The following is a 19,732-nucleotide window of genomic DNA, read 5'->3' as shown; positions in this document are numbered from 1 at the left end:
AATATATTTGGATTTTGCAAAAGCTTTTGATAGAGTACCTCATGATAAGTTGACAGTCAAACTAGAGCAGATGGGGGTTGGATATTAGATTAGTGCATTGGATTGGAGACTGGCTATCTGATAGGTATCAACAAGTTGCGTATGGGGGTGCAATATCCAGGAAAAGGAAAGTCACTAGTGGAGTGCCTCAGGGATCTATTTTAGGGCCATTACTATTTAACTTGTATATTAATGATATTGGCAAAGATTTGGATGGAGATATTCAGTTGTTTGCAGATGATGCAAAGTTGGGACGAACCATAAAGAGTAGTGAAGATGTTGTGGTCTTGCAAGAAGACTTGAATAAATTGAGTGATTGGGCAAGCAAATGGGGATGTGAGTTCAATGTTGCAAAATGTAAGGTTTTAAAATTTGGAAAACAAAGATGGGATGCAGAATTTATGCTTGGTGAGAATATATTGTTGGAAGTAGAGGAAATAAGAGATCTGGGAGTGATAGTGGATAAGGATCTAAAATTTAGGGGTCACATCGCCAAAATTGTGAAGACAACACAAAGACTTCTGGGAATGATGAGGAGGACACTGACGTGTAGAAGTAGGGAGATTCTTGTTCCATTGTATAAGGCTTTGATTAGGCCACACATGGACTATTGTGCCCAGATTTGGTCACCTGGTTTTCAGAAGGATGAAGAGATGTTGGAAAGGGTCCAAAGGCGACTGACTAAGGTAGTTTCTGACCTCTGGAATGTCGAGTATGAGGAAAGATTGAAAAGATGTAATTTGCAGAGTCTAGTGGAGAGAAGGAAGAGGGGAGATATGATAGAGACCTACAAGTTGGTAAGGGGTTGTTATAGGATCAATGGTGGAGAAGTTCTACAGAGAATAGTGGGAGATCAGGGGAGAACCAGAGGTCATGCCTGGAAACTGTATAAAGAGGGTGTGAGTAGGGGAGTGAGAGGCAGGTTTTTTTCGTGCAGAGTTGTGAATGATTGGAATGCCTTGCCTGAGAGTGTGGTGTCTGCAAGGAGTTTGAATGTGTTTAAGACCCGGTATGATGAGATGTGTGTGAGATAAAAGGACCTCCTAGATGAGTCTTTGACTCCATGAGGTCTTGTTTAATAATAATAATAATAATAATAATAATAATACAAACAGACACAACGGCCAGTCTAGACGTAGTATCCTTATTCACGAATGTACCAGTAGAAGAAGTCATTAACATTATCAAAGATCTCTTTCCTGCTGATATTACAAAGATGTTCAAGCATTGCTTACCATCAAATTTCTTCAAAGTTAACAATAAGTTTTACGAACAATTCGAAGGCACAGTCTCCCAGCAAATTTCAGCAGCCATCATCCCCTTTATGTGCTCAGTTTCCACCAAAATTGCGCGATTGTTAAAGGCCCATAACATGGACAGCTCTCTGTCACCACCATAGATGATATCTTTATCATATGGCAGGACAACATGGAAAACCTACATATGTTTGTCAATAGAATCAACTCACTCCACAATAAAATCAAATTTACTCTAGAAGTAGAAAACAATGAACAGCTACACTTCTTGGACATACTAGTTAAAAGACAAGGTAACAATTTCAAATTGTCCATTTTCAAAAAACCTATGGACACTGGATGATATCTACACTACTCTTCAAACCATCATAGGGTACATAAACAGAGCATCATTCACATGTTGAGAAATCGAGCCAGAAACTTTATCTCCGACGATGAAGAAGTTCAAACAGAACTGTCCCAAATCGCTATAACACTATCACAAAATGTTATCCTTGAAACATCATCAACAAATTTCTATACAAAGATAACCAACAAGAAAGAACAGTCTCCCAGCAAATTTCAACAGCAGTCCTCCCCTTTATGGGTTCAATTTCCACCAAAATTGCGAGATTGTTAAAGGCTCATAACATTAGGGTTGTATTTAAACCAACTACTAGCATCAGACACATTCTAAGATCTCCTAAAGACAGTGTTCCATTTTATAAATATCCAGGTGTATATAATATTCCATGCACGTGCGGTCTTTCCTACATTGGACAAACTTCGAGAAGCTTGGAAATAAGACAGAAAGAACATGTTGGCGATGTAAATCACAACAGAATGATTACGTCCAGATTAGCACATCACTTTTCAACTTCGAACCACACTATAGACTGGAATAACAGATCTATGCCCTACATAGACAAAGATTACAGACATCGGTTATTTAAAGAAGCAGCAGTAGTGCTACGTACAGGCAACAACCTAAACAGAAATCAAGGGGCCATACTGAACAATACTTGGAAAAATCTAATTAATTCCCTGAGTTCAACAGATCTACAGTACGTGAATAATCATATTACGCATTTGCATGTAATGCGTGTTCATGATACTGAGTAGAAAGTCACAATTCATACAGACATGTCACACGAATGTGCTACCTTAGCTACCTAACAGGTACTAATGTTTTTTGTATTCTTAAACCTTTTTTGCATTTATCTTTTTTTTTTTTTTTTGTACTGTGCAAGCCTTGAGAAAGCTAGTCAGTTACTAGTGAAACCGGTAGGCAATATTGTACGAACATACGTACGAATTAAAAATCTATGGTCAATTTAACAATAAGTCATATTTTTTAATTTGCTATCTTCACTAAAAATTGTGCTTAAATAGCTAAAATGTTTTACCTATAAGTTCTCCATTCAGGAAGCAGTTGAAGTTTATACATATATAGTAATATACTAAAATATATACTATACAACATAGTTTTATTATCTGTTAAATCGTAATTTATGATAAATACATAGAATTATGATTAGGTAGTTTATAATAATTATGGTTTTCATTATTACTATTTTGTTTCATGATTTAGGGATTGTCCAGAAGACAGTTCTTTTATACCAGAAGTAATGATAAACTTAGAGGTGTGGAGAGGCCCTCGTTTTGATCTAGGTGATTGGGTTAACACGGGACGAATTATAGATGCTGGTCTTCTTGGTCCAGTTGGCAGGTAAAATCTTTAGTATAATTTTATTACTGCTTCACCATAGGATCAGAAAATGTCTGTATAGAATAATTGCCATAATTCCTCATTTATTCTCCTTCTGGGATAGTGAGTTGAGTTAGGCAATGCTCTCATCTACCACTTGCCATGTAAAGAACCTTCTCCTCGCTCCTCTGCTCATACCCCCATTATACAGTTTCCAGGGAGTGGCCTCTTGTTCTACTCCCTCTCCCATTCTATGAAAATTCTCTTTCAGGTCAACCTGATAACAACTCCTGACTAGCTCAGCCTCCTATTCACAAGGCTTTGAAACGTACATTCTCTGAGTCTGTCCTCGTACTCTGCATTCCAAAGGTCTTTGCCCACCTTTTTTGTTTTTGAATCTTCTCTGGACACTTTCCAACATATTGTCACCATGAGAACCTGGCAACCACATCTGTGCACAATAGTCCATATGAGGCCTGATCAAGGCCTTATACACTGGCATCATAATCTCTTTATTTCTGCATATCAAGGTTCTTTACATCATTTCTATTATCCAATGTGGCATCTTCACAACTTGTCAATGTGGCTCCCCCCCTTCAAGTTTAGGTTTTTGTCCACCACCACTCCCAGATCTCTCATCTCCTCTACCTGTTTTAAAGTTTCCCTACTTTGCATCTCATCATTGCTTATCAAATTTCAAAACCTTACACTTTACAACATTGAACTGATGGTTCCACTTACCTGCCCATTCTTACAATCTATTCAAGTCCTGCTGCAAGGCCATGACAACAGCTTGGCTTTGCATTGTTTTCCCAATTTTGCATCATCTGCAGACAGCTGCATATCATCAGTTATCCCAGTATCATTAATATAGAAATTGAACAACAATGGTCCCAAAATTGATCCTTGCAGCATACCAATTGTGACCTTCCTCTTTTGGGATACTCTACCCCATATACAACTTTCTGACACCTATCTGATAGCCATTCACCAATCAAACTGAGAAGTCTGTTATCCAATCCCATCCATTTCAATTTATTTAACAGCTTGTCATTTGGCAGTCTATCAGAAGCTTTTGCAAAATCTCAGTATACCACTTTATATGCAAATTTGAAAAACCACTCTAACATTTGATTATTTAACTCTCTAGGTCGATTTTCTATGGTCTAAACAGTGAGGTTATCTTTTGGTACTTCGAGTTTGGTACTGCAGATGTTGAAGGTCTTTTGATATTGAAAACTAGTCATCCCTTTTACAGTTCTACTGATCAAATTGGAAGAAATGCTAATCTTTTCTTTATTATTATTATTTTTAAATATCGATTTTGCACTCAGAACACGTAACACAACAGTGCCATGTTTTGGAAAGTGATTAGGTGAAAGCCAGGATTTTTTTTAAAGAGATAGTTAAGAGATAGAGCTTGTTTTTTTTTGTTGAGAGGTAGTTACAGGGTTGACAATGGGCAGTTCTTTCGCTTGATGGAACAGTGGGAAGGAATAATGAAAAGGGGCCATCCCTGGAAGTTATGAAAGGAAGCTGTGATCAAGAGGGTGAGGACTAGCATCTTTGCATGGAGAGTGGTTGAACCATGGAATGCATTGCCTCATAGAGTAGTGAGAGCAAGAATGATTAATGAGTTCAAGGAGTGGTATGATAGACTATGTTTCCTAGGAAGGACCTCCCACTAAGAGTTTTGACTCCATGGAGGCCTGAATAATAATAATTATTATTATTATTATTACATAGCACCTCCAGAGAGTCCAAGGACTCATCGAGGGAGGGCACCTACTCTACAACTCTCCGTCACCACTACTCAACTACATTCATCATCTATACCAACGCCATCTACCGCCGACCACCACTACTACCACTAGTATTGTTTACAAACATCCATACTCACGGTGGGATTCGAACCCGCATCCTTTTGGCAGGAGAGCGGATACGCTAACCACTCTGCCAACCAAGCCAGCAGGAAGAAATGCTAATCTTTTTCTTTATTACAGTATTATTATTTTTTTAAATATCGATTTGGCACTCAGAACATTAACACAACAGTGCCATGTTTTGGCAAGTGATTAGGTGAAAGCTAGGATTTTTTTAAAGAGATAGTTAAGAGATAGAGCTATAATAATAATAATAATAATAATAGTAATAATAATGTCATCACACAATGTCCCCAAAATTTAAAGTCCTCGTCCACCATCAACATTAGATCTCTCATGTACTTTATCTCCTGAAGGACATTTTGATTATTTATGCACTCTGTATCCAATCTTTGCTTTGCAAATTTTAAAACTTTAAAATTTTAAAGTTAAAAAAAATTAAAGGTCCGCAGAGTTAGCCTAGTGGCTAGGCGCTTCGCAACCATATGCCTGGAGAAGGAGTGTCCTAGGTTCGATTCCCGTCGGTGACGTGAGGAGCTGAAGGATCTTCCTCAGCCATAGCCAAGTTAGCCAGTCTTGGGCATGGACAGCAGGGTTTTTTCCCCAGTTTATTCTAGGGTTTTCATCCCGCAAAGCAGGCAAACTGGCCTTGAGAACTCAACACTATATGCCAAAGGATACACTGGGGAATAAGGCTGACCACCTTATCCTGTAAACGGAGTGAGGTCCGATGATCGATGGACCCTCGACACCGCAAGGTAAAAGAGGGTATAAGGAAAATGATATAAGGAAGATGAGAAAAAATTAAAGGCACATCCACTCATTTGTCCTCTCACACAGTTTATTCAAGCTATCTTGTAAAATACATCTGCACTATTCCCCTCATACTTTTTCCCAACTTGGTATTGTCTGAATAGAACTGAATAGGCCATTTAAAATTTCTACTAAATTGATCCTTGGGTATGTCATTAGTGATTATCCCTTTCCCCTATACACAGCTTATTGATGATATCTCTCAAACACAGTCTCACACATATTGACCTGTTATCTAATCCCACCCACTCCAGTTTAATTTCCAACTTGTTATGGGATAATATATCAAACCCTTTGGAAAATTTAGATATACTACTGTATCTCTTGTTGCAATGGATAAGCAGATTGCTGAAAATGATCCTCCTCTAAAAATCCATGCTGACAATCACAGAGAATGCTGCTGTAATCAATCCATTTCTGGATCCTGGCCCTAAGTAGCCTCTCTAACAACTTAACCACAACACCAGACACATGGATTAGTTTGTCATTCAAAGCTGGGTTTGATCACCTCCTGTGTGAAGTGAAGGAAATTTGCCCTCCTTCCACTCCTTTTCGACTTGTCCCAATGGTGTATATGTGTCCATGTTTGTGTATATATGATTTGAGGATATATGATTTGGGATTAGATAACTTATATAAGAAAAGAAAGTGGAATCTTGGGTAATTTTAATTGTAATTAAAGGTATATTACACCAATGAGTATGAGTTCCATAATCCTAGTATAATAAATAATTATTTATATTTAGTATATTTAACACAATAGCAGCATGCAGTTAGTGTAAATTTTAACATCTTTCCATAAAGTAATTTCATGATTCCAAGAATATATATATATATATACACACACGCACACACACACATACACTCAGGTCTCTTTTTATGCAGAATTTTTTTATTATGAGGATTTGAAGTTATGCGGTGCATAACTTCAAAACTTATGTATAGTACGCCCACAGATACAAGACCTTTCGACACTTCTACGCATGTCAACAGAAAGAGAATCCATTCTGATAATAGGGTAATCCAGCTTTTCCCAAACTTTTCCTATGATGGAACACTTCACAAATCCTAAAATTTTCATGAAACACCTTGGTTATTTTGTACTGTATTAATTAATTGTTAATTGAGCTGATTTTTTATTATTAATTAATAATTGATCATTAGTTATTAATTAATAATTAATTAAATTTGGCCCAATGGAGAAAAAAAAGCACCAAAGAAAAGTAATTTCTTTGGAAATGAAAATTGCGATTTTATTGCGATCCCTCTCCTTATCAAAAGGAGAGGGATCTATGGCAATTGGTAAATATTTTAATTTAGGCGAATCTACCATAAGAGCAATTAAAAAAATGAAGTCACAATAAAAAAAATCTATCATTTCTGACACAAAACTAAGTGCTAAATTATCATCATACTCAAGAGATGCTTTAGTAGAAAACACGGAATGAGCACTCATAATTTGGATTGAAGAATTAACTCAAAGAAGAATTCCTATAAGTGGTTATTTAATTAAACAAAAAACTCTTCTGTTTTATGAACAGATAAAATAATTGGAGCTGTCTACTTCCACTTCCCAGACTGATAAAAAATTTTCGACTATCAAAGGATGGTTAACCGGATTTTTAAAAAGGAATGCATTTCGTAACGTGAAGATTACAGACGAGGTTGCAGCAGCAGATGAAGAAGCAGCCAAAAATTTTCAGAACTTAGCCAAAATTATTGAAGATGGTGGATATTGTCCCGATCAAATGTTGAACGCTGACGAAACAGGATTGTTTTGGAAGAAAATGCCTAGTCAAACTTACATCGCAAAGTCTGAGATAAAAGCAAGTGGGTTAAAGCAAGCAAAGATCGAGAAATGTTGTTACTTTGTAGCAAGCATCAGAAGATTGAATGTTGAAACCTCTCCTAGTAAATCGATTTCTAAGACCACATGCTCTGAAAGGCAAAGATCTAAAACAGCTGCCGGTACATTGGATAGTTAACACAAAGGCCTGGGTAACAACTCTGTATTTACTGAATGGTTCAATAATTGCTTTGTACCAGAAGTGGAAACATATATGAAGCAAAAAGCTCATGAGTTTAAAATTTTATTAATTGTTGACAATAGACCAAGTCATCTGCATTTAGAACATCCAAATGTGCAGGTAGTGTTTTTTCCACCCAATACAACAAGCATTATTCAGCCATTAGATCAAGGCATAATTGCTACTTTTAAAAAATATCACGTTAAGGACGCTTTTCAATTTATATTGGATAAACTAGAAAATGAATCATTAAGAGTAACTGATGTTTGGAAAAAATTTTCTATTTTTGGACTGTTTAAGTCATGTTGCATCTGCTATCACTGAAATAAGACTACAAACTTTAAATGCCTCCTGGAAAGAGGCTTGGCCTGGATGTGTTGCAAACAGTGCAACCATGCAAACATCTACATTATCAGCTGAAATCATTGCTTTGGCACATGAAATTGGTGAAGAAGGTTTTGATACATTTAGTCAGAACGATGTAGATGAATTGCTTGTGGATAATGCCTTAAGTGACGATGATATTATTGGATATCGATTAACTTTAGATATCGTCGAAGATCCAGAAAACGATAGCGAAGCGGAAGAAAAACCTATCCCCCTCACTGCAAATATAATTTGAGAAGGTCTAGAACTGTGCAATAAGTTGGAAAATCATTTTCTTGTTAATGACATAGATTCTGAACGAGCCGTTAAATTCCAACGTGAGCTGAAGAACTGTATGTCTGGATATCGCGAGATGTATAAAAAATTAGTGAAATCATCATCGCAAAGTTTAATCACTGATTACAGTGTCAGATGAAAAAAATCAGTACAGAACAAGGGTGAAGCTAATTCTGTTTGTGAAGAACCATTGCCTGGTACATACAGATCTGATGCGTTGACTATCTCTTCTGGTGATGAAAGTGATTTTGCACCAGTTCACAAACGTTGCCGAATATTGTCTAATAGTGATGATAATTCTGATGACAAAATGTTAAAATAAAAATTGTTACTTTTCAATAAAAATTAAATGAATAAAGCTTTAAAACAAACTTAGACATTTCTTGTTTTCCTGAATTTTCATAAACTTTTTTTTGCGATTTTAGGTTTATTTTAATTCATTGCTTCGGTTTTATGCATTTTTAGAAAATTGTCGAACGTATTCCTAATTTTTCAACGTAAGTTAGGCCTTTTTTGTGCGATTTTTTATATGCGGTTTTCTGTGACACGTATCTACCACATAAAAAGAGACCCGACTGTGTGTGTGTGTGTGTGTGTGTGTGTGTGTGTGTGTGTGTGTGTGTGTGTGTGTGTGTGTGTGTGTGTGTGTGTGTGTGTCTTTCTTTTAAGGTTACACGGTGATCAGCATTCATATTTACAAATTTAGGGACACAAAACACATGTTGAAATGATTATTTCACTTATTATTAATCAGATAACACTCGACGTTTAGACTACTGTATTGAAGTCATCATCAGAAAGATACATGTGTATACGATACCAAGTTTATAGAGTGCAGGATGCTCTTGCACTCTATAAAGATAAATTAAATCGATGCTGCTGATTAATCTTTTTCTTAGCTAGACCTCTATTGATAAAAAAAAAATAATAATAATTAAAAAAAATTAAATAAATAACTAAATAAAAATAAATAATAAATAAATAAATAATTACAATAAACTCGGCAAAAGTCCTCCTGTACTAAGATTCTTCTGGATTTGTACAGTTCAGATTATTATACTATGAGAGAGAGGTATGGGAGTGCTAGAAGAGGAGAAAATGAAAATAGTAGGAGAGAGTGAATGAGAGAGAGGTATGGGAATGAAAGAAGAGGAGAAAATGGAAACAATAGGAGAAAATGGAAACAATAGGAGAGAGGGAATGGTAAGAGGTATGATGTATGAAAACTCAATTCCGTGGTGTTCAAGATAGGATGCACGAGGAGTGTTTGCCAGGAGGAACAATAGAAAGGGTGGTTTTGGTAGTTAAGAGAGGTGAAAGGGTGGATGAGATCATTATGATGGTGGGAACAAATGACTTGAGTGGTGGTGTAAATAGGGCAGCGAGAGATATGAGATTCTTGCTTGAGGTGGTACGAAAGAAGACACAGAGAGGAAAGATAGTGTGTGTGTTGCCTAGGTATGATAATGACGAACTGAACAGAAGAGGCGGTAATATTGAATGACATAATAGCTAGAATGTGTGATAAGAGAGGACTGAAATATGTGGATGCTTGGAGTGCGTTTGAGGACAGAGAGGAATTGTATGCAAGAGACCACTTACATTTGAATGAGGAAGGATGCAGGCATCTGGAGAGATTGCTGTTCTGAAAAAGTCAGTGTGTCTCAGGGAGGATGGTAGCAAGGGTAGCCGCTTGTGGGAATGGTTACTTGGGAGAAGAGGGACGACATCAGGCACCACTGAGCTCGGTGGAGTCTAGAGGGGATAATGCTGGGTATAGAAACAACGGCATTTATATGCTACTAATGCCAGGAGTATCTGGAATAAAGGGGAGGAATTGGTGGCACAGATAGCATCAGCCTGCCCAAAAATTATTGGGATCACCTGAGACACGGTTGACAGAAGAGGATATAATAACAGGAATAGAAGTCGCTGGGTACAGCATTTTTCGGCAGGATAGGAAGGGAAAGCGTGGTGGTGGAGTACTGCTTATGATAAGTGACGACCTATGTCCTCTAAGAGTGGAGACTTTGGAAGGCAATAACACTAATGATTTTGAAAGCATATGGTGTGAGGTAGAGGTGGGAAAGACAGGATATTTAGCGGGGTGTTGCTACAGACCCAGGAGTACAGAGGGTTGGGACCAGGAAATGTTTAGACAGTTGAGTTTGGCAAGTGCAAGAAGAATGATTGTTATGGGAGATTTTAACTACAGTAGTATAAACTGAGGAGAGGAAGATGCATGTAGCAATAGGGGAATGGAATTTCTAGAATTCTTGAAGGACAAATGTCTTAGACAACATGTAATAGAGGGAACAAGAGGTTCAAGAGTTTGGGATTTGGTTATAGCATCAGAAGAGTTGATAATAACTGAGATGACATCTCTCCCACCAGTTCGAGAGAGTGACCATATGGTTTTGACTTGAAAAATGAATAGACATGCAGGAGTTACAGAGACGAGAACATATGTGGAATTATAAGGCAGGTGATTATAATAGTCTAAGGAGTCAACTTGGGGAAGTTTCATGGAGGGAGGAATTGGAAGGCCGAGATATCATTAGTGTGTAGGAAATTATGAAAGAATATTTGTTAGCAGCAATAGTAAGTTGTATACCACGAGTGAAGAAGAGGACACAATTTGGAGAAAAGTAGATTACAAATAATATTAAACAGGAATTGCATGCGACAAAGAGGCTGTGAAATTTATATAAGGAGACAGGAGAAGAGAAGATGCATGAAGAGTATAAGACACAGGCCAGAAGAGTGAGTAGTATGGTGAAGACGAAACTGGAATATGAGAGGAGATTAGCCCTAAGATCCAAAGAAAACCCTAGGGAATTTTTTAGAGATATGGCCAATAGAGAGAGAAATGACTGTGGAAGAATGATATTGTGAGATAAAAATGGGAATAGAGTGACTGATGCAGAGGACATATTAGAATAGTTCAATGACCACTTTATTGGAGTATTTCATCCTGGAGGAGTCAGTTTTAATGCTAGAGGGATAGGGTAGGTTCAAAGTTTAGAGGTACAGGAGGAGAGTGTGTTTCAAATACTGTATATTCTGGATGTCAGTAAAGCTGTGGGACTGGATGGTATTTCACCACGAGTTTTGAGAGAATGTGCTAGGGAACTGACAGTGTCTTTGACCTGGCTTTTCAATGAAAGTCTGGCTACTGGAAAGGTGCCCATGGATTGGAAGGAAGGTAAGATAGTGTTACGATAAGTGCTACCGCCCTTATGCAACTTACCATTGCATAAGGGCGGTAGCAAACTGGAAGTGTCTAATTATAGACCAGTTTGTGTGTCATCAGTAGTTAGTAAGATCTTGGAGAAAGTATTGAAGGACTGTATACAGCATTGGGTTGATGAGGGTAATGTATCTGTGAGAGTCAATATGGATTTGTGAAGGGACGCTCTTGTTTTAGCAATATGCTAGCCTTTTATGATAATGTTACAAGAGCATTAGATGAGGGAAAGGCATATACTGCCATTTTTTTAGACTTAGCAAAGGCATTTGACAGGGTGCCACATGATAAGCTGATATTTAAGTTGCATCAGATGGGTCTGGATGTCAGATTGGTCAACTGGATTCAGGATTGGCTGCCAGATAGGTATCAGAGAGTTGCGTATGGTGGAGCAGTTTCAAGGAAGCAGAGGGTTACAAGTGGGGTCCCACAGGGCTCAGTGCACAGGACCTATATTGTTATCCTTTATATCAATGACATTGTCAGTAGTTTGCATGGTTTTGTGTCCATAAATTCATCTGTATGTGTTTTATATGTAATTTTACTGAGTGATCACTTTTCAAAAGTCTATCACCCAAGTGAGGATATCTCTATACCTATAGCAATAACTAATGTGAGAATTGAAGCTAAAGAATCAGAGGGATTTAACATATTTCAAAATTTAATTGCAAACAATGCTGTATGCTTAGATGGAATATCAGCTCGGGTGTTGCGTGAATGTGCAAATGAATTGTCAACCCCTCTTACTTGGATATTTTATTTAAGTTTGAACTCTGGTTTGGTAACTGGGAAGTGGAAGTTGGGCAAAGTGGATCCTTTGCATAAGGGTGGCTCTAAAACTGCGGTAGTTAATTACAGACCAATCACCATCTCAGGAGTAGTGGTAAAGGTATTGGAAAAGTTGGTTAAAGACAAAATTCAAGAAAGGGTGGATCAGGATATGATACACTATAGAGGCCAACATGGTTTTGATAAAGGTAGATCCTGCCTTAGCAATCTATTAACTTTTCATAATAGAATGACATCTGAGTTGGACAAAGCAACTGGCTACACAGTGGTACTTCTGGATTTTGCGAAGGCTTTTGACAGGATACCCCATGGAACACTGTTACGCAAATTGGAGCAGATGGAAATGGATACTAAATTGGTGATATGGATAGAAGAATGGCTCAGGGAGAGATACCATAAGGTGGTGTATGGAGGAGAGCCGAGTCCAGAATGAGGCAGGTGACCAGTGGTGTGCCTCAGGGCTGTGTGCTTGGGCCATTATTGTTTAATTTGTATATAAATGATATAGGAAATGGCTTGAGTGGAGATATTCAGTTGTTTACTAATGATGCAAAGTTGAGTAGCGCAATAAAAAATCAAGCTGATGTTCAAAGTTTCAGGATGATTTAAATAAGCTGGTAGAATGGGCAAAAGAAAATGGATGTCAGTTCAATGTGAAAAAGTGTAAAGTCATGCATTTTGGGATTAAAAGATTACCAGCTGTGTACTACATTGATGGAACAGTACTCCAAGAGATTGATGAGGCTAGGAACTTAGGGGTGTTGGTAGATAGGGAGATGAAGTTCAGAGGACACATTGCTAAGGTGTCCAAGACTGCACATAGGATTACTTGGTTGTTGAGGAATACACTGACATCCAGCGACAAAGAGGTTATTATTCCCCTTTATAAAGTGTTGATACTTCCACATTTGGATTACTGTGCTCAGGTCACCTGGATTCCTTAGAGATGAGGAGGTTGTGGAGAGGGTTCAGAGAAGAGTGACCAAGTTGGTGAGTGATGTAAAAAATGCTCCCTACATTGATAGATTGAGAGCTTGTGGATTGCAGAGATTGGTTGATAGGCGAAGAAGAGGGGATATGATAGAAACATTTAAATTACTGAAAGATTTTTATAGAATTAATGCAGGGGAAATGTTTCAGCTGTGCGATAGTGATGGAAGAACAAGAGGTCATCCCTGGAAATTAAAGAAGAGTGTGGTTAACAAGGGTGTCAAAACAAGTTTTTTTGCCTGGAGGGTGGTGAATGAGTGGAATTCATTGCCTGACTTAGTTGTGAGCTCTTCATCTGTAAATGAATTCCAGAAGAGATATGACAGGTATTACTTAAATTAAGGGGATATTAAATCCCACATAGTTTTAAAACCGAATAAGAAACTCAAAGATTGGAATCAGAGAGTTTCTTGCCGAATATAGTAAACTATAAAGTATTGGCGACACTAGCGTTAGCCAATGCAAGTGATCCTAGTATGTAGTACAATACCGGACGACTCGTTGCAAAAGTGGGGGAAGTTCAGATCGCTATTCTTAGGTATTTTCCATAATGTAAAAACACATTTCCTAGGAAATGTATGCTGTTATTACATTATGGAGGGAAGTCACTACCCAGACCGGTTTCAGCCTTTTTTGAGGCTTCATCAGTGAGTAGCTAGACCTAATACCAAAGTGTATAGCGAAAAGAACTTATATACTCTGCGAACGAGTTTTCCAAACAGGTGCAACCATTAAGTTACTTAAGTATAAATAAAGAGCTAATAAGCTTCATTTCGGCTTCACTTTGGTATTAGGTGTAGCTACTCACTGATGAAGCCTCAAAAAAGGCTGATGCCGGTCTGGGTAGTGACCTCCCTCCATAATGTAATAACAGCATACATTTCCTAGGAAATGTGTTTTTACATTATGGAAAATACCTAAGAATAGCGATCTGAACTTCCCCCACCTCTGCAACGAGTCGTCCGGTATTGTACTATGTACTAGGATCACTTGCATTGGCTAATGCTAGTGTCGCCGATACTTTATAGTTTACTATATTTGGCAAGAAACTCTCTGATTCCAATCTTTGAGTTTCTTATTTGGTTTTAAAACTATGTGAGATTTAATATCCCCTTAATTTAAGTAATGTTTTCATTGCCAAAATGAAGCTTATTAGCTCTTTATTTATACTTAAATGACAGGTATTGTTTTGCTAGTTTGGCTCTCACGCAATGAGTCTACTGACTCCATGGAGATACCCGTAATAATAATAATAATAATAATTTTCATCAGATTACAACCCTCTACCCTAGTTGTGATATGAATGTTATAGCCCATCACACTGAAGTTAGGTTTTGAGTTAGGGACTGTACTTCCATTGAAGTTCAGTCCTTAACTCAAAAAGGTTAGCGAGTACTGTTTTTAAGGGAAGGGCTGATAGGAAAATATATGGTTGTGATGGATCTTTCACAATAAGTTAGGGAACTATGTGAAGATATGTAAGAATGCTATATGTAAGAATGATAATATAGTATTGAAAAAGATAATTTTAAGATTGGTCTTTAGTTTAAATATATTTTTATTTTCAGGTCAGGATGGCTCATTTCTGAATTCGTTGTTGGTGAAATATGGAAGAAAAACGGTACCATAGCTGACCATTGGAGAGCATTTCATAAACCAGAGATTGCAACCTTATTTAACGTATCAACTTACATTACAGAAGATATGCTTCGTAATTCAAACAATAGGAAATATTATTGTGAAAATGAATGTGATAATGGTATTTATATTCCTGAACAGTGTAAGCCTAATTCCTCATGTGCTTTATTGTTAGCAGATTATCCAGGTAAGCATTCAGTTAATTCACTGGGTAAATTAAATTTCTGTTTCTTAAAAATGTTTATGAGCAAGATTAGTATAGGCATTATTAGGTATTCACTGGGTGCTGAACAAACAATGATGGTCAGCAATTTGGGACTTGGTTAATCAAACTGTACTCTCTATTAGCTTAAACCAGATATACATATATCACTAAAAATACACTTACTAACCACAGTGATAACTTTTAATACATATTAAAAGTTATCACTGTGGTTAGTATGTGTGTTTTTAGTGATGAATTCACCACAGGTTTCGTTATATATATATAAAAAAGAAATACGTATGATGGTGCAATATGATGATGCCAGCTGAGACATTGCCTGGTTAAATAAGACCCTGCTATTTTATTATTATCATTATTACATGACACCTTCAAGGAGTTCAAAGATTCATTGAGGATTATCATTATTATTATTATCGTCATTACATGACACCTCCAAGGAGTCCAAAGACTCATTGAGGGAGGGTACCTACTCTACAACTCTTTGTCTCCACCATTCAATTCATCAACTACAGAAAACCTCATCATCTACACCAACGCCATCTACTGTCAACCACCATCACTAGTATTTTCACCGACAATCACAAACACCCATGTACACGGCAGGATTTGAACCTGCAGCCTTTTGGCTGGAGAATGGATACACTAACCACTTGGCCAACCAGTTTTCATCAGAGAACCAGGATGACAATGAAAGTCAGCTACTGGAACAAAATTAAGCTCACCAGCTAGAAGGAGAAGAAATGAAAATAGGAACCATCACTATATGGAATATTAATGGAGAGGAAATTGAACTTGCAGAAGAACTGGAAAAAAAGCATGCAGACATAATTAGCATCAGTGAAACAAAGAAGACAAAAACAAGTGTGATCTTACTAAATAATAAGTATAGGATGTTGTATTTGGACAATAATGATCAAGGAAAGGAATGAGCAGTGGTAATATTCTACACCAAACATGAAGATAAACTTTTTGATTGGAAGGCGAGTAGAGTTATGTGGGCAAACTTCAAAATGAGGAAATTATTATTATTATTATTAAACAAGATCTCATGGAGTCAAAGACTCATCTAGGAGGTCCTTTTATCTCACACACATCTCGTCATACCACGTCTTAAACACATTCAAACTCCTTGCAGACACCACACTCTCAGGCAAGGCATTCCAATCACTCACAACTCTGCACGAAAAAAACCTGCCTCTCACTCCCCTACTCACACTATCTTTATACAGTTTCCAGGGATGACCTCTGGTTCTCCCCTGATCTCCCACTATTCTCTGTAGAACTTCTCCACCATTGATCCTATAACAACCCCTTACCAAATTGTAGGTCTCTATCATATCTCCCCTCTACCTTCTCTCCACTAGACTCTGCAAATTACATCTTTTCAATCTTTCCTCATACTCGACATTCCAGAGGTCAGAAAATACCTTAGTCAGTCGCCTTTGGACCCTTTCCAACATCTCTTCATCCTTCTGAAAACCAGGTGACCAAATCTGGGCACAATAGTCCATGTGTGCCTAATCAAAGCCTTATACAATGGAACAAGAATCTCCCTACTTCTACACGTCAATGTCCTCCGCATCATTCCCAGAAGTCTTTGTGTTGTCTTCACAATTTTGGCGATGTGTCCCCTAAATTTTAGATCCTTATCCACTATCACCCCAAGATCTCTTATTTCCTCTACTTCCAACAATATATTCTCACCAAGCATAAATTCTGCATCCCATCTTTGTTTTCCAAATTTTAAAACCTTACATTTTGCAACATTGAACTCACATCCCCATTTGCTTGCCCAATCACTCAATTTATTCAAGTCTTCTTGCAAGGCCACAACATCTTCACTACTCTTTATGGTTCGTCCCAACTTTGCATCATCTGCAAACAACTGAATATCTCCATCCAAATCTTCGCCAATATCATTAATATACAAGTTAAATAGTAATGGTCCTAAAACAGATCCCTGAGGCACTCCACTAGTGACTTTCCTTTTCCTGGATATTGCACCCCTATACACAACTTGTTGATACCTATCAGATAGCCAGTCTCCAATCCAATGCACTAATCTAATATCCAACTCCATCTGCTCTAGTTTGACTGTCAACTTATCATGAGGTACTCTATCAAAAGCTTTTGCGAAATCCAAGTATATTACTGTGTATCCTTCTCCTCTGTCCAAGGAAGCAGTCACTTTATTGTAATAAGTAAGTAGATTACTAAAACATGACCTCCCTTTAGCAAATCCATGCTGTCCATCAAAGATTATACCATTGTTGTTAACCCAACTCTGGATCCTAGTTCTCACAAGCTTCTCCAACAATTAACCACAACACCTGACACACAGATAGGCCTATAGTTTGATGCTTGAGTTCGATCACCTCCTGTATGAAGTGGCACAATCTTGCCCTCCTTCCACTCTTTAGAGACTTGACCGAGTGCAAGACTCGTATTAAAAAAATATGTCAAGGCAGGTGTCAACTCTCTGGCACATTCCTTCAGAATACGCGGTGATATATTATCAAGTCCCACAGCCTTATTTACATCTAGTTTACTCAACTCCCCAAACACCTCTTGCTCACTTACAGTCAGTGTCTCCTCCCCATCATCCACTGCTCTTAATCTCTCCATGAAGTCACATTCACAAGATTGAAAGATCTTTATGAACTGCTCATTAAGTATCTCCAGCACACATTCTGCAACAGCTGTCTTTATACCATTTCATCCAATCAATGTCATCCTTCCATAATCATTCTTTCTTTTGCTGGCTACATATCGAAAGAACTCCCTAGGATTCTTTTTAGCTTCATTAGCTAACTGCTGTTCATACCTCTCTTTAGCTGCTCTCACCAACCAAGTCACATTCCTTGCCTAGTCTTTGTAGACCTCATGAAATTGGTTACTTCCACTTCTCTTATGCTGCCTCCACAATGCCCTTTTTCTCTGTATTGCATGCTTAATCTCTTTATTCATCCATCTCACACCTACCTTATTTAACCTTCTCACCCATGGTATACATTTAGACATTGCATCTACTAAATATTTTTTGAAAATCCCCCAAGCTGCATTGATCTCTTTTCCAGCTAACTCCTCATTCCATGCTACCCTTGCAAGCTGTCTCCTGAGCTCTTCATAATCACCCCCCTTGTAGTTCCACATATACCTTTTTTTCACAGGTGTCCTTGCACTGCTGGCAACTACACAAGTAATCACCTCATGGTCACTTTCACCAATTGGTGGATGATTTGATACCTCATTGATAATTACATCCTCCGATGAGATGACCAAATCCAAGACCCTTAATCCTCTTGTGCCCTCTGTTACATACTGTCTGAGGTAGTTATCCCTCAAAAACTCAAGAAACTCATTTTCTTTACTTCCAGTTGCTATCTCTTCATTCCAGTCTCTATTGCCATAATTAAAATCACCCATAATGATCACCCTTTTCTTATTTGCTTGGCTTATTTGACTATACATTTCACTATCACCACCATCCACATTACCAGGTCTATAACAACATCCCACCAAGAATTTGATTCTATTCACCTCTATCTCATACCATACTGCCTCAAAACCACTGGCCCTATTTCCCTCTTGCATCTCTACCTTGTATGGACATAACTCTTTCTCTATCATCAATAGCACTCCCCCTCCCTTTTTACCCCTTCTATCCTCACAAAACACATCATATGCTCCATCTCTATTCCTGTCAGGATGTCGTCCTCTTCCAACCATGTCTCACTTATTCCGACCATCTCTGGGTGCACAGACACAATTAGTGCAACCATTTCTTTTCTATATTTTATTTTCTATACTCATACCACTCACTTCCCCATTCATTTCCACTTCTTCAATATCTGCTGTTACTCTCCTGCTCTTCCACATCACTCCCCTCTCGATCTGATTCATTCTCTCTATTCACTTCTCCACTTTCCAGCAGCAGTCTCTCCAAGCGACTCACACCATAACCACTCAAATGCAGTCCATCGCTCCCATACAGCTCACTTCGTCCCTCAAACTCATTCCACACATTAACAAACTGTACTCCCATCTCCTCACATATTTCAGCCAGAATATCATTCATAATCCTTGCTCTCCGCCTCATTTCACCACAATCATACCTAGGCAACACACTGACTACCCTTCCTGTCACACTATTCTCCTTTATCTTTCCAAGCAGTCTCCTGACATTCATTTTGACATGCTCTTTGTTCTCTCTCAAATCATTTGTACCAATTAATACAATTAACTCTTTTGCTCGTTCCCACCTCATATTCAATGCCTCAATCACTCTACTAATTTTACTGCCTGGAAAACATACTTTGTGCATTTTATCCTCTAGCACAACTTTAATAATGGAGTCGCCATACAACGCCACTCGCTCATCTTTTGTTAACTCTTTCATGCCATCATGATTTATTTTAATAGTTTTGACCTGAATTCTCTTAATTTCATTCCGCATCCATTTCATTTCTTGCTT

General features: G+C 37.8%; 1 protein-coding gene across 1 annotated transcript in view; it reads left to right on the top strand.

Annotated features, from left to right (window-relative positions):
* LOC150097054 (uncharacterized) overlaps positions 1-19,732 on the top strand; it is a 353,024-nt gene that overhangs the window by 49,682 nt on the left and 283,610 nt on the right. The window contains exons 3-4 of the mRNA XM_090408116.1: positions 2,866-3,003; positions 14,963-15,219. Coding sequence (XP_090264242.1) covers positions 2,866-3,003; positions 14,963-15,219 — 395 coding nt within the window. The remainder of the gene's footprint in view (positions 1-2,865; positions 3,004-14,962; positions 15,220-19,732) is intronic.

This window comes from Typopeltis vanoorti, chromosome 18, assembly GCF_054136105.1.
Source record: "Typopeltis vanoorti isolate ZY-2024b chromosome 18, IOZ_Tvanoo_1.0, whole genome shotgun sequence".
Classification (NCBI taxonomy): Eukaryota; Metazoa; Arthropoda; class Arachnida; order Uropygi; family Thelyphonidae; genus Typopeltis; species Typopeltis vanoorti.
This window is presented reverse-complemented; position numbering and strand designations above follow the sequence as displayed.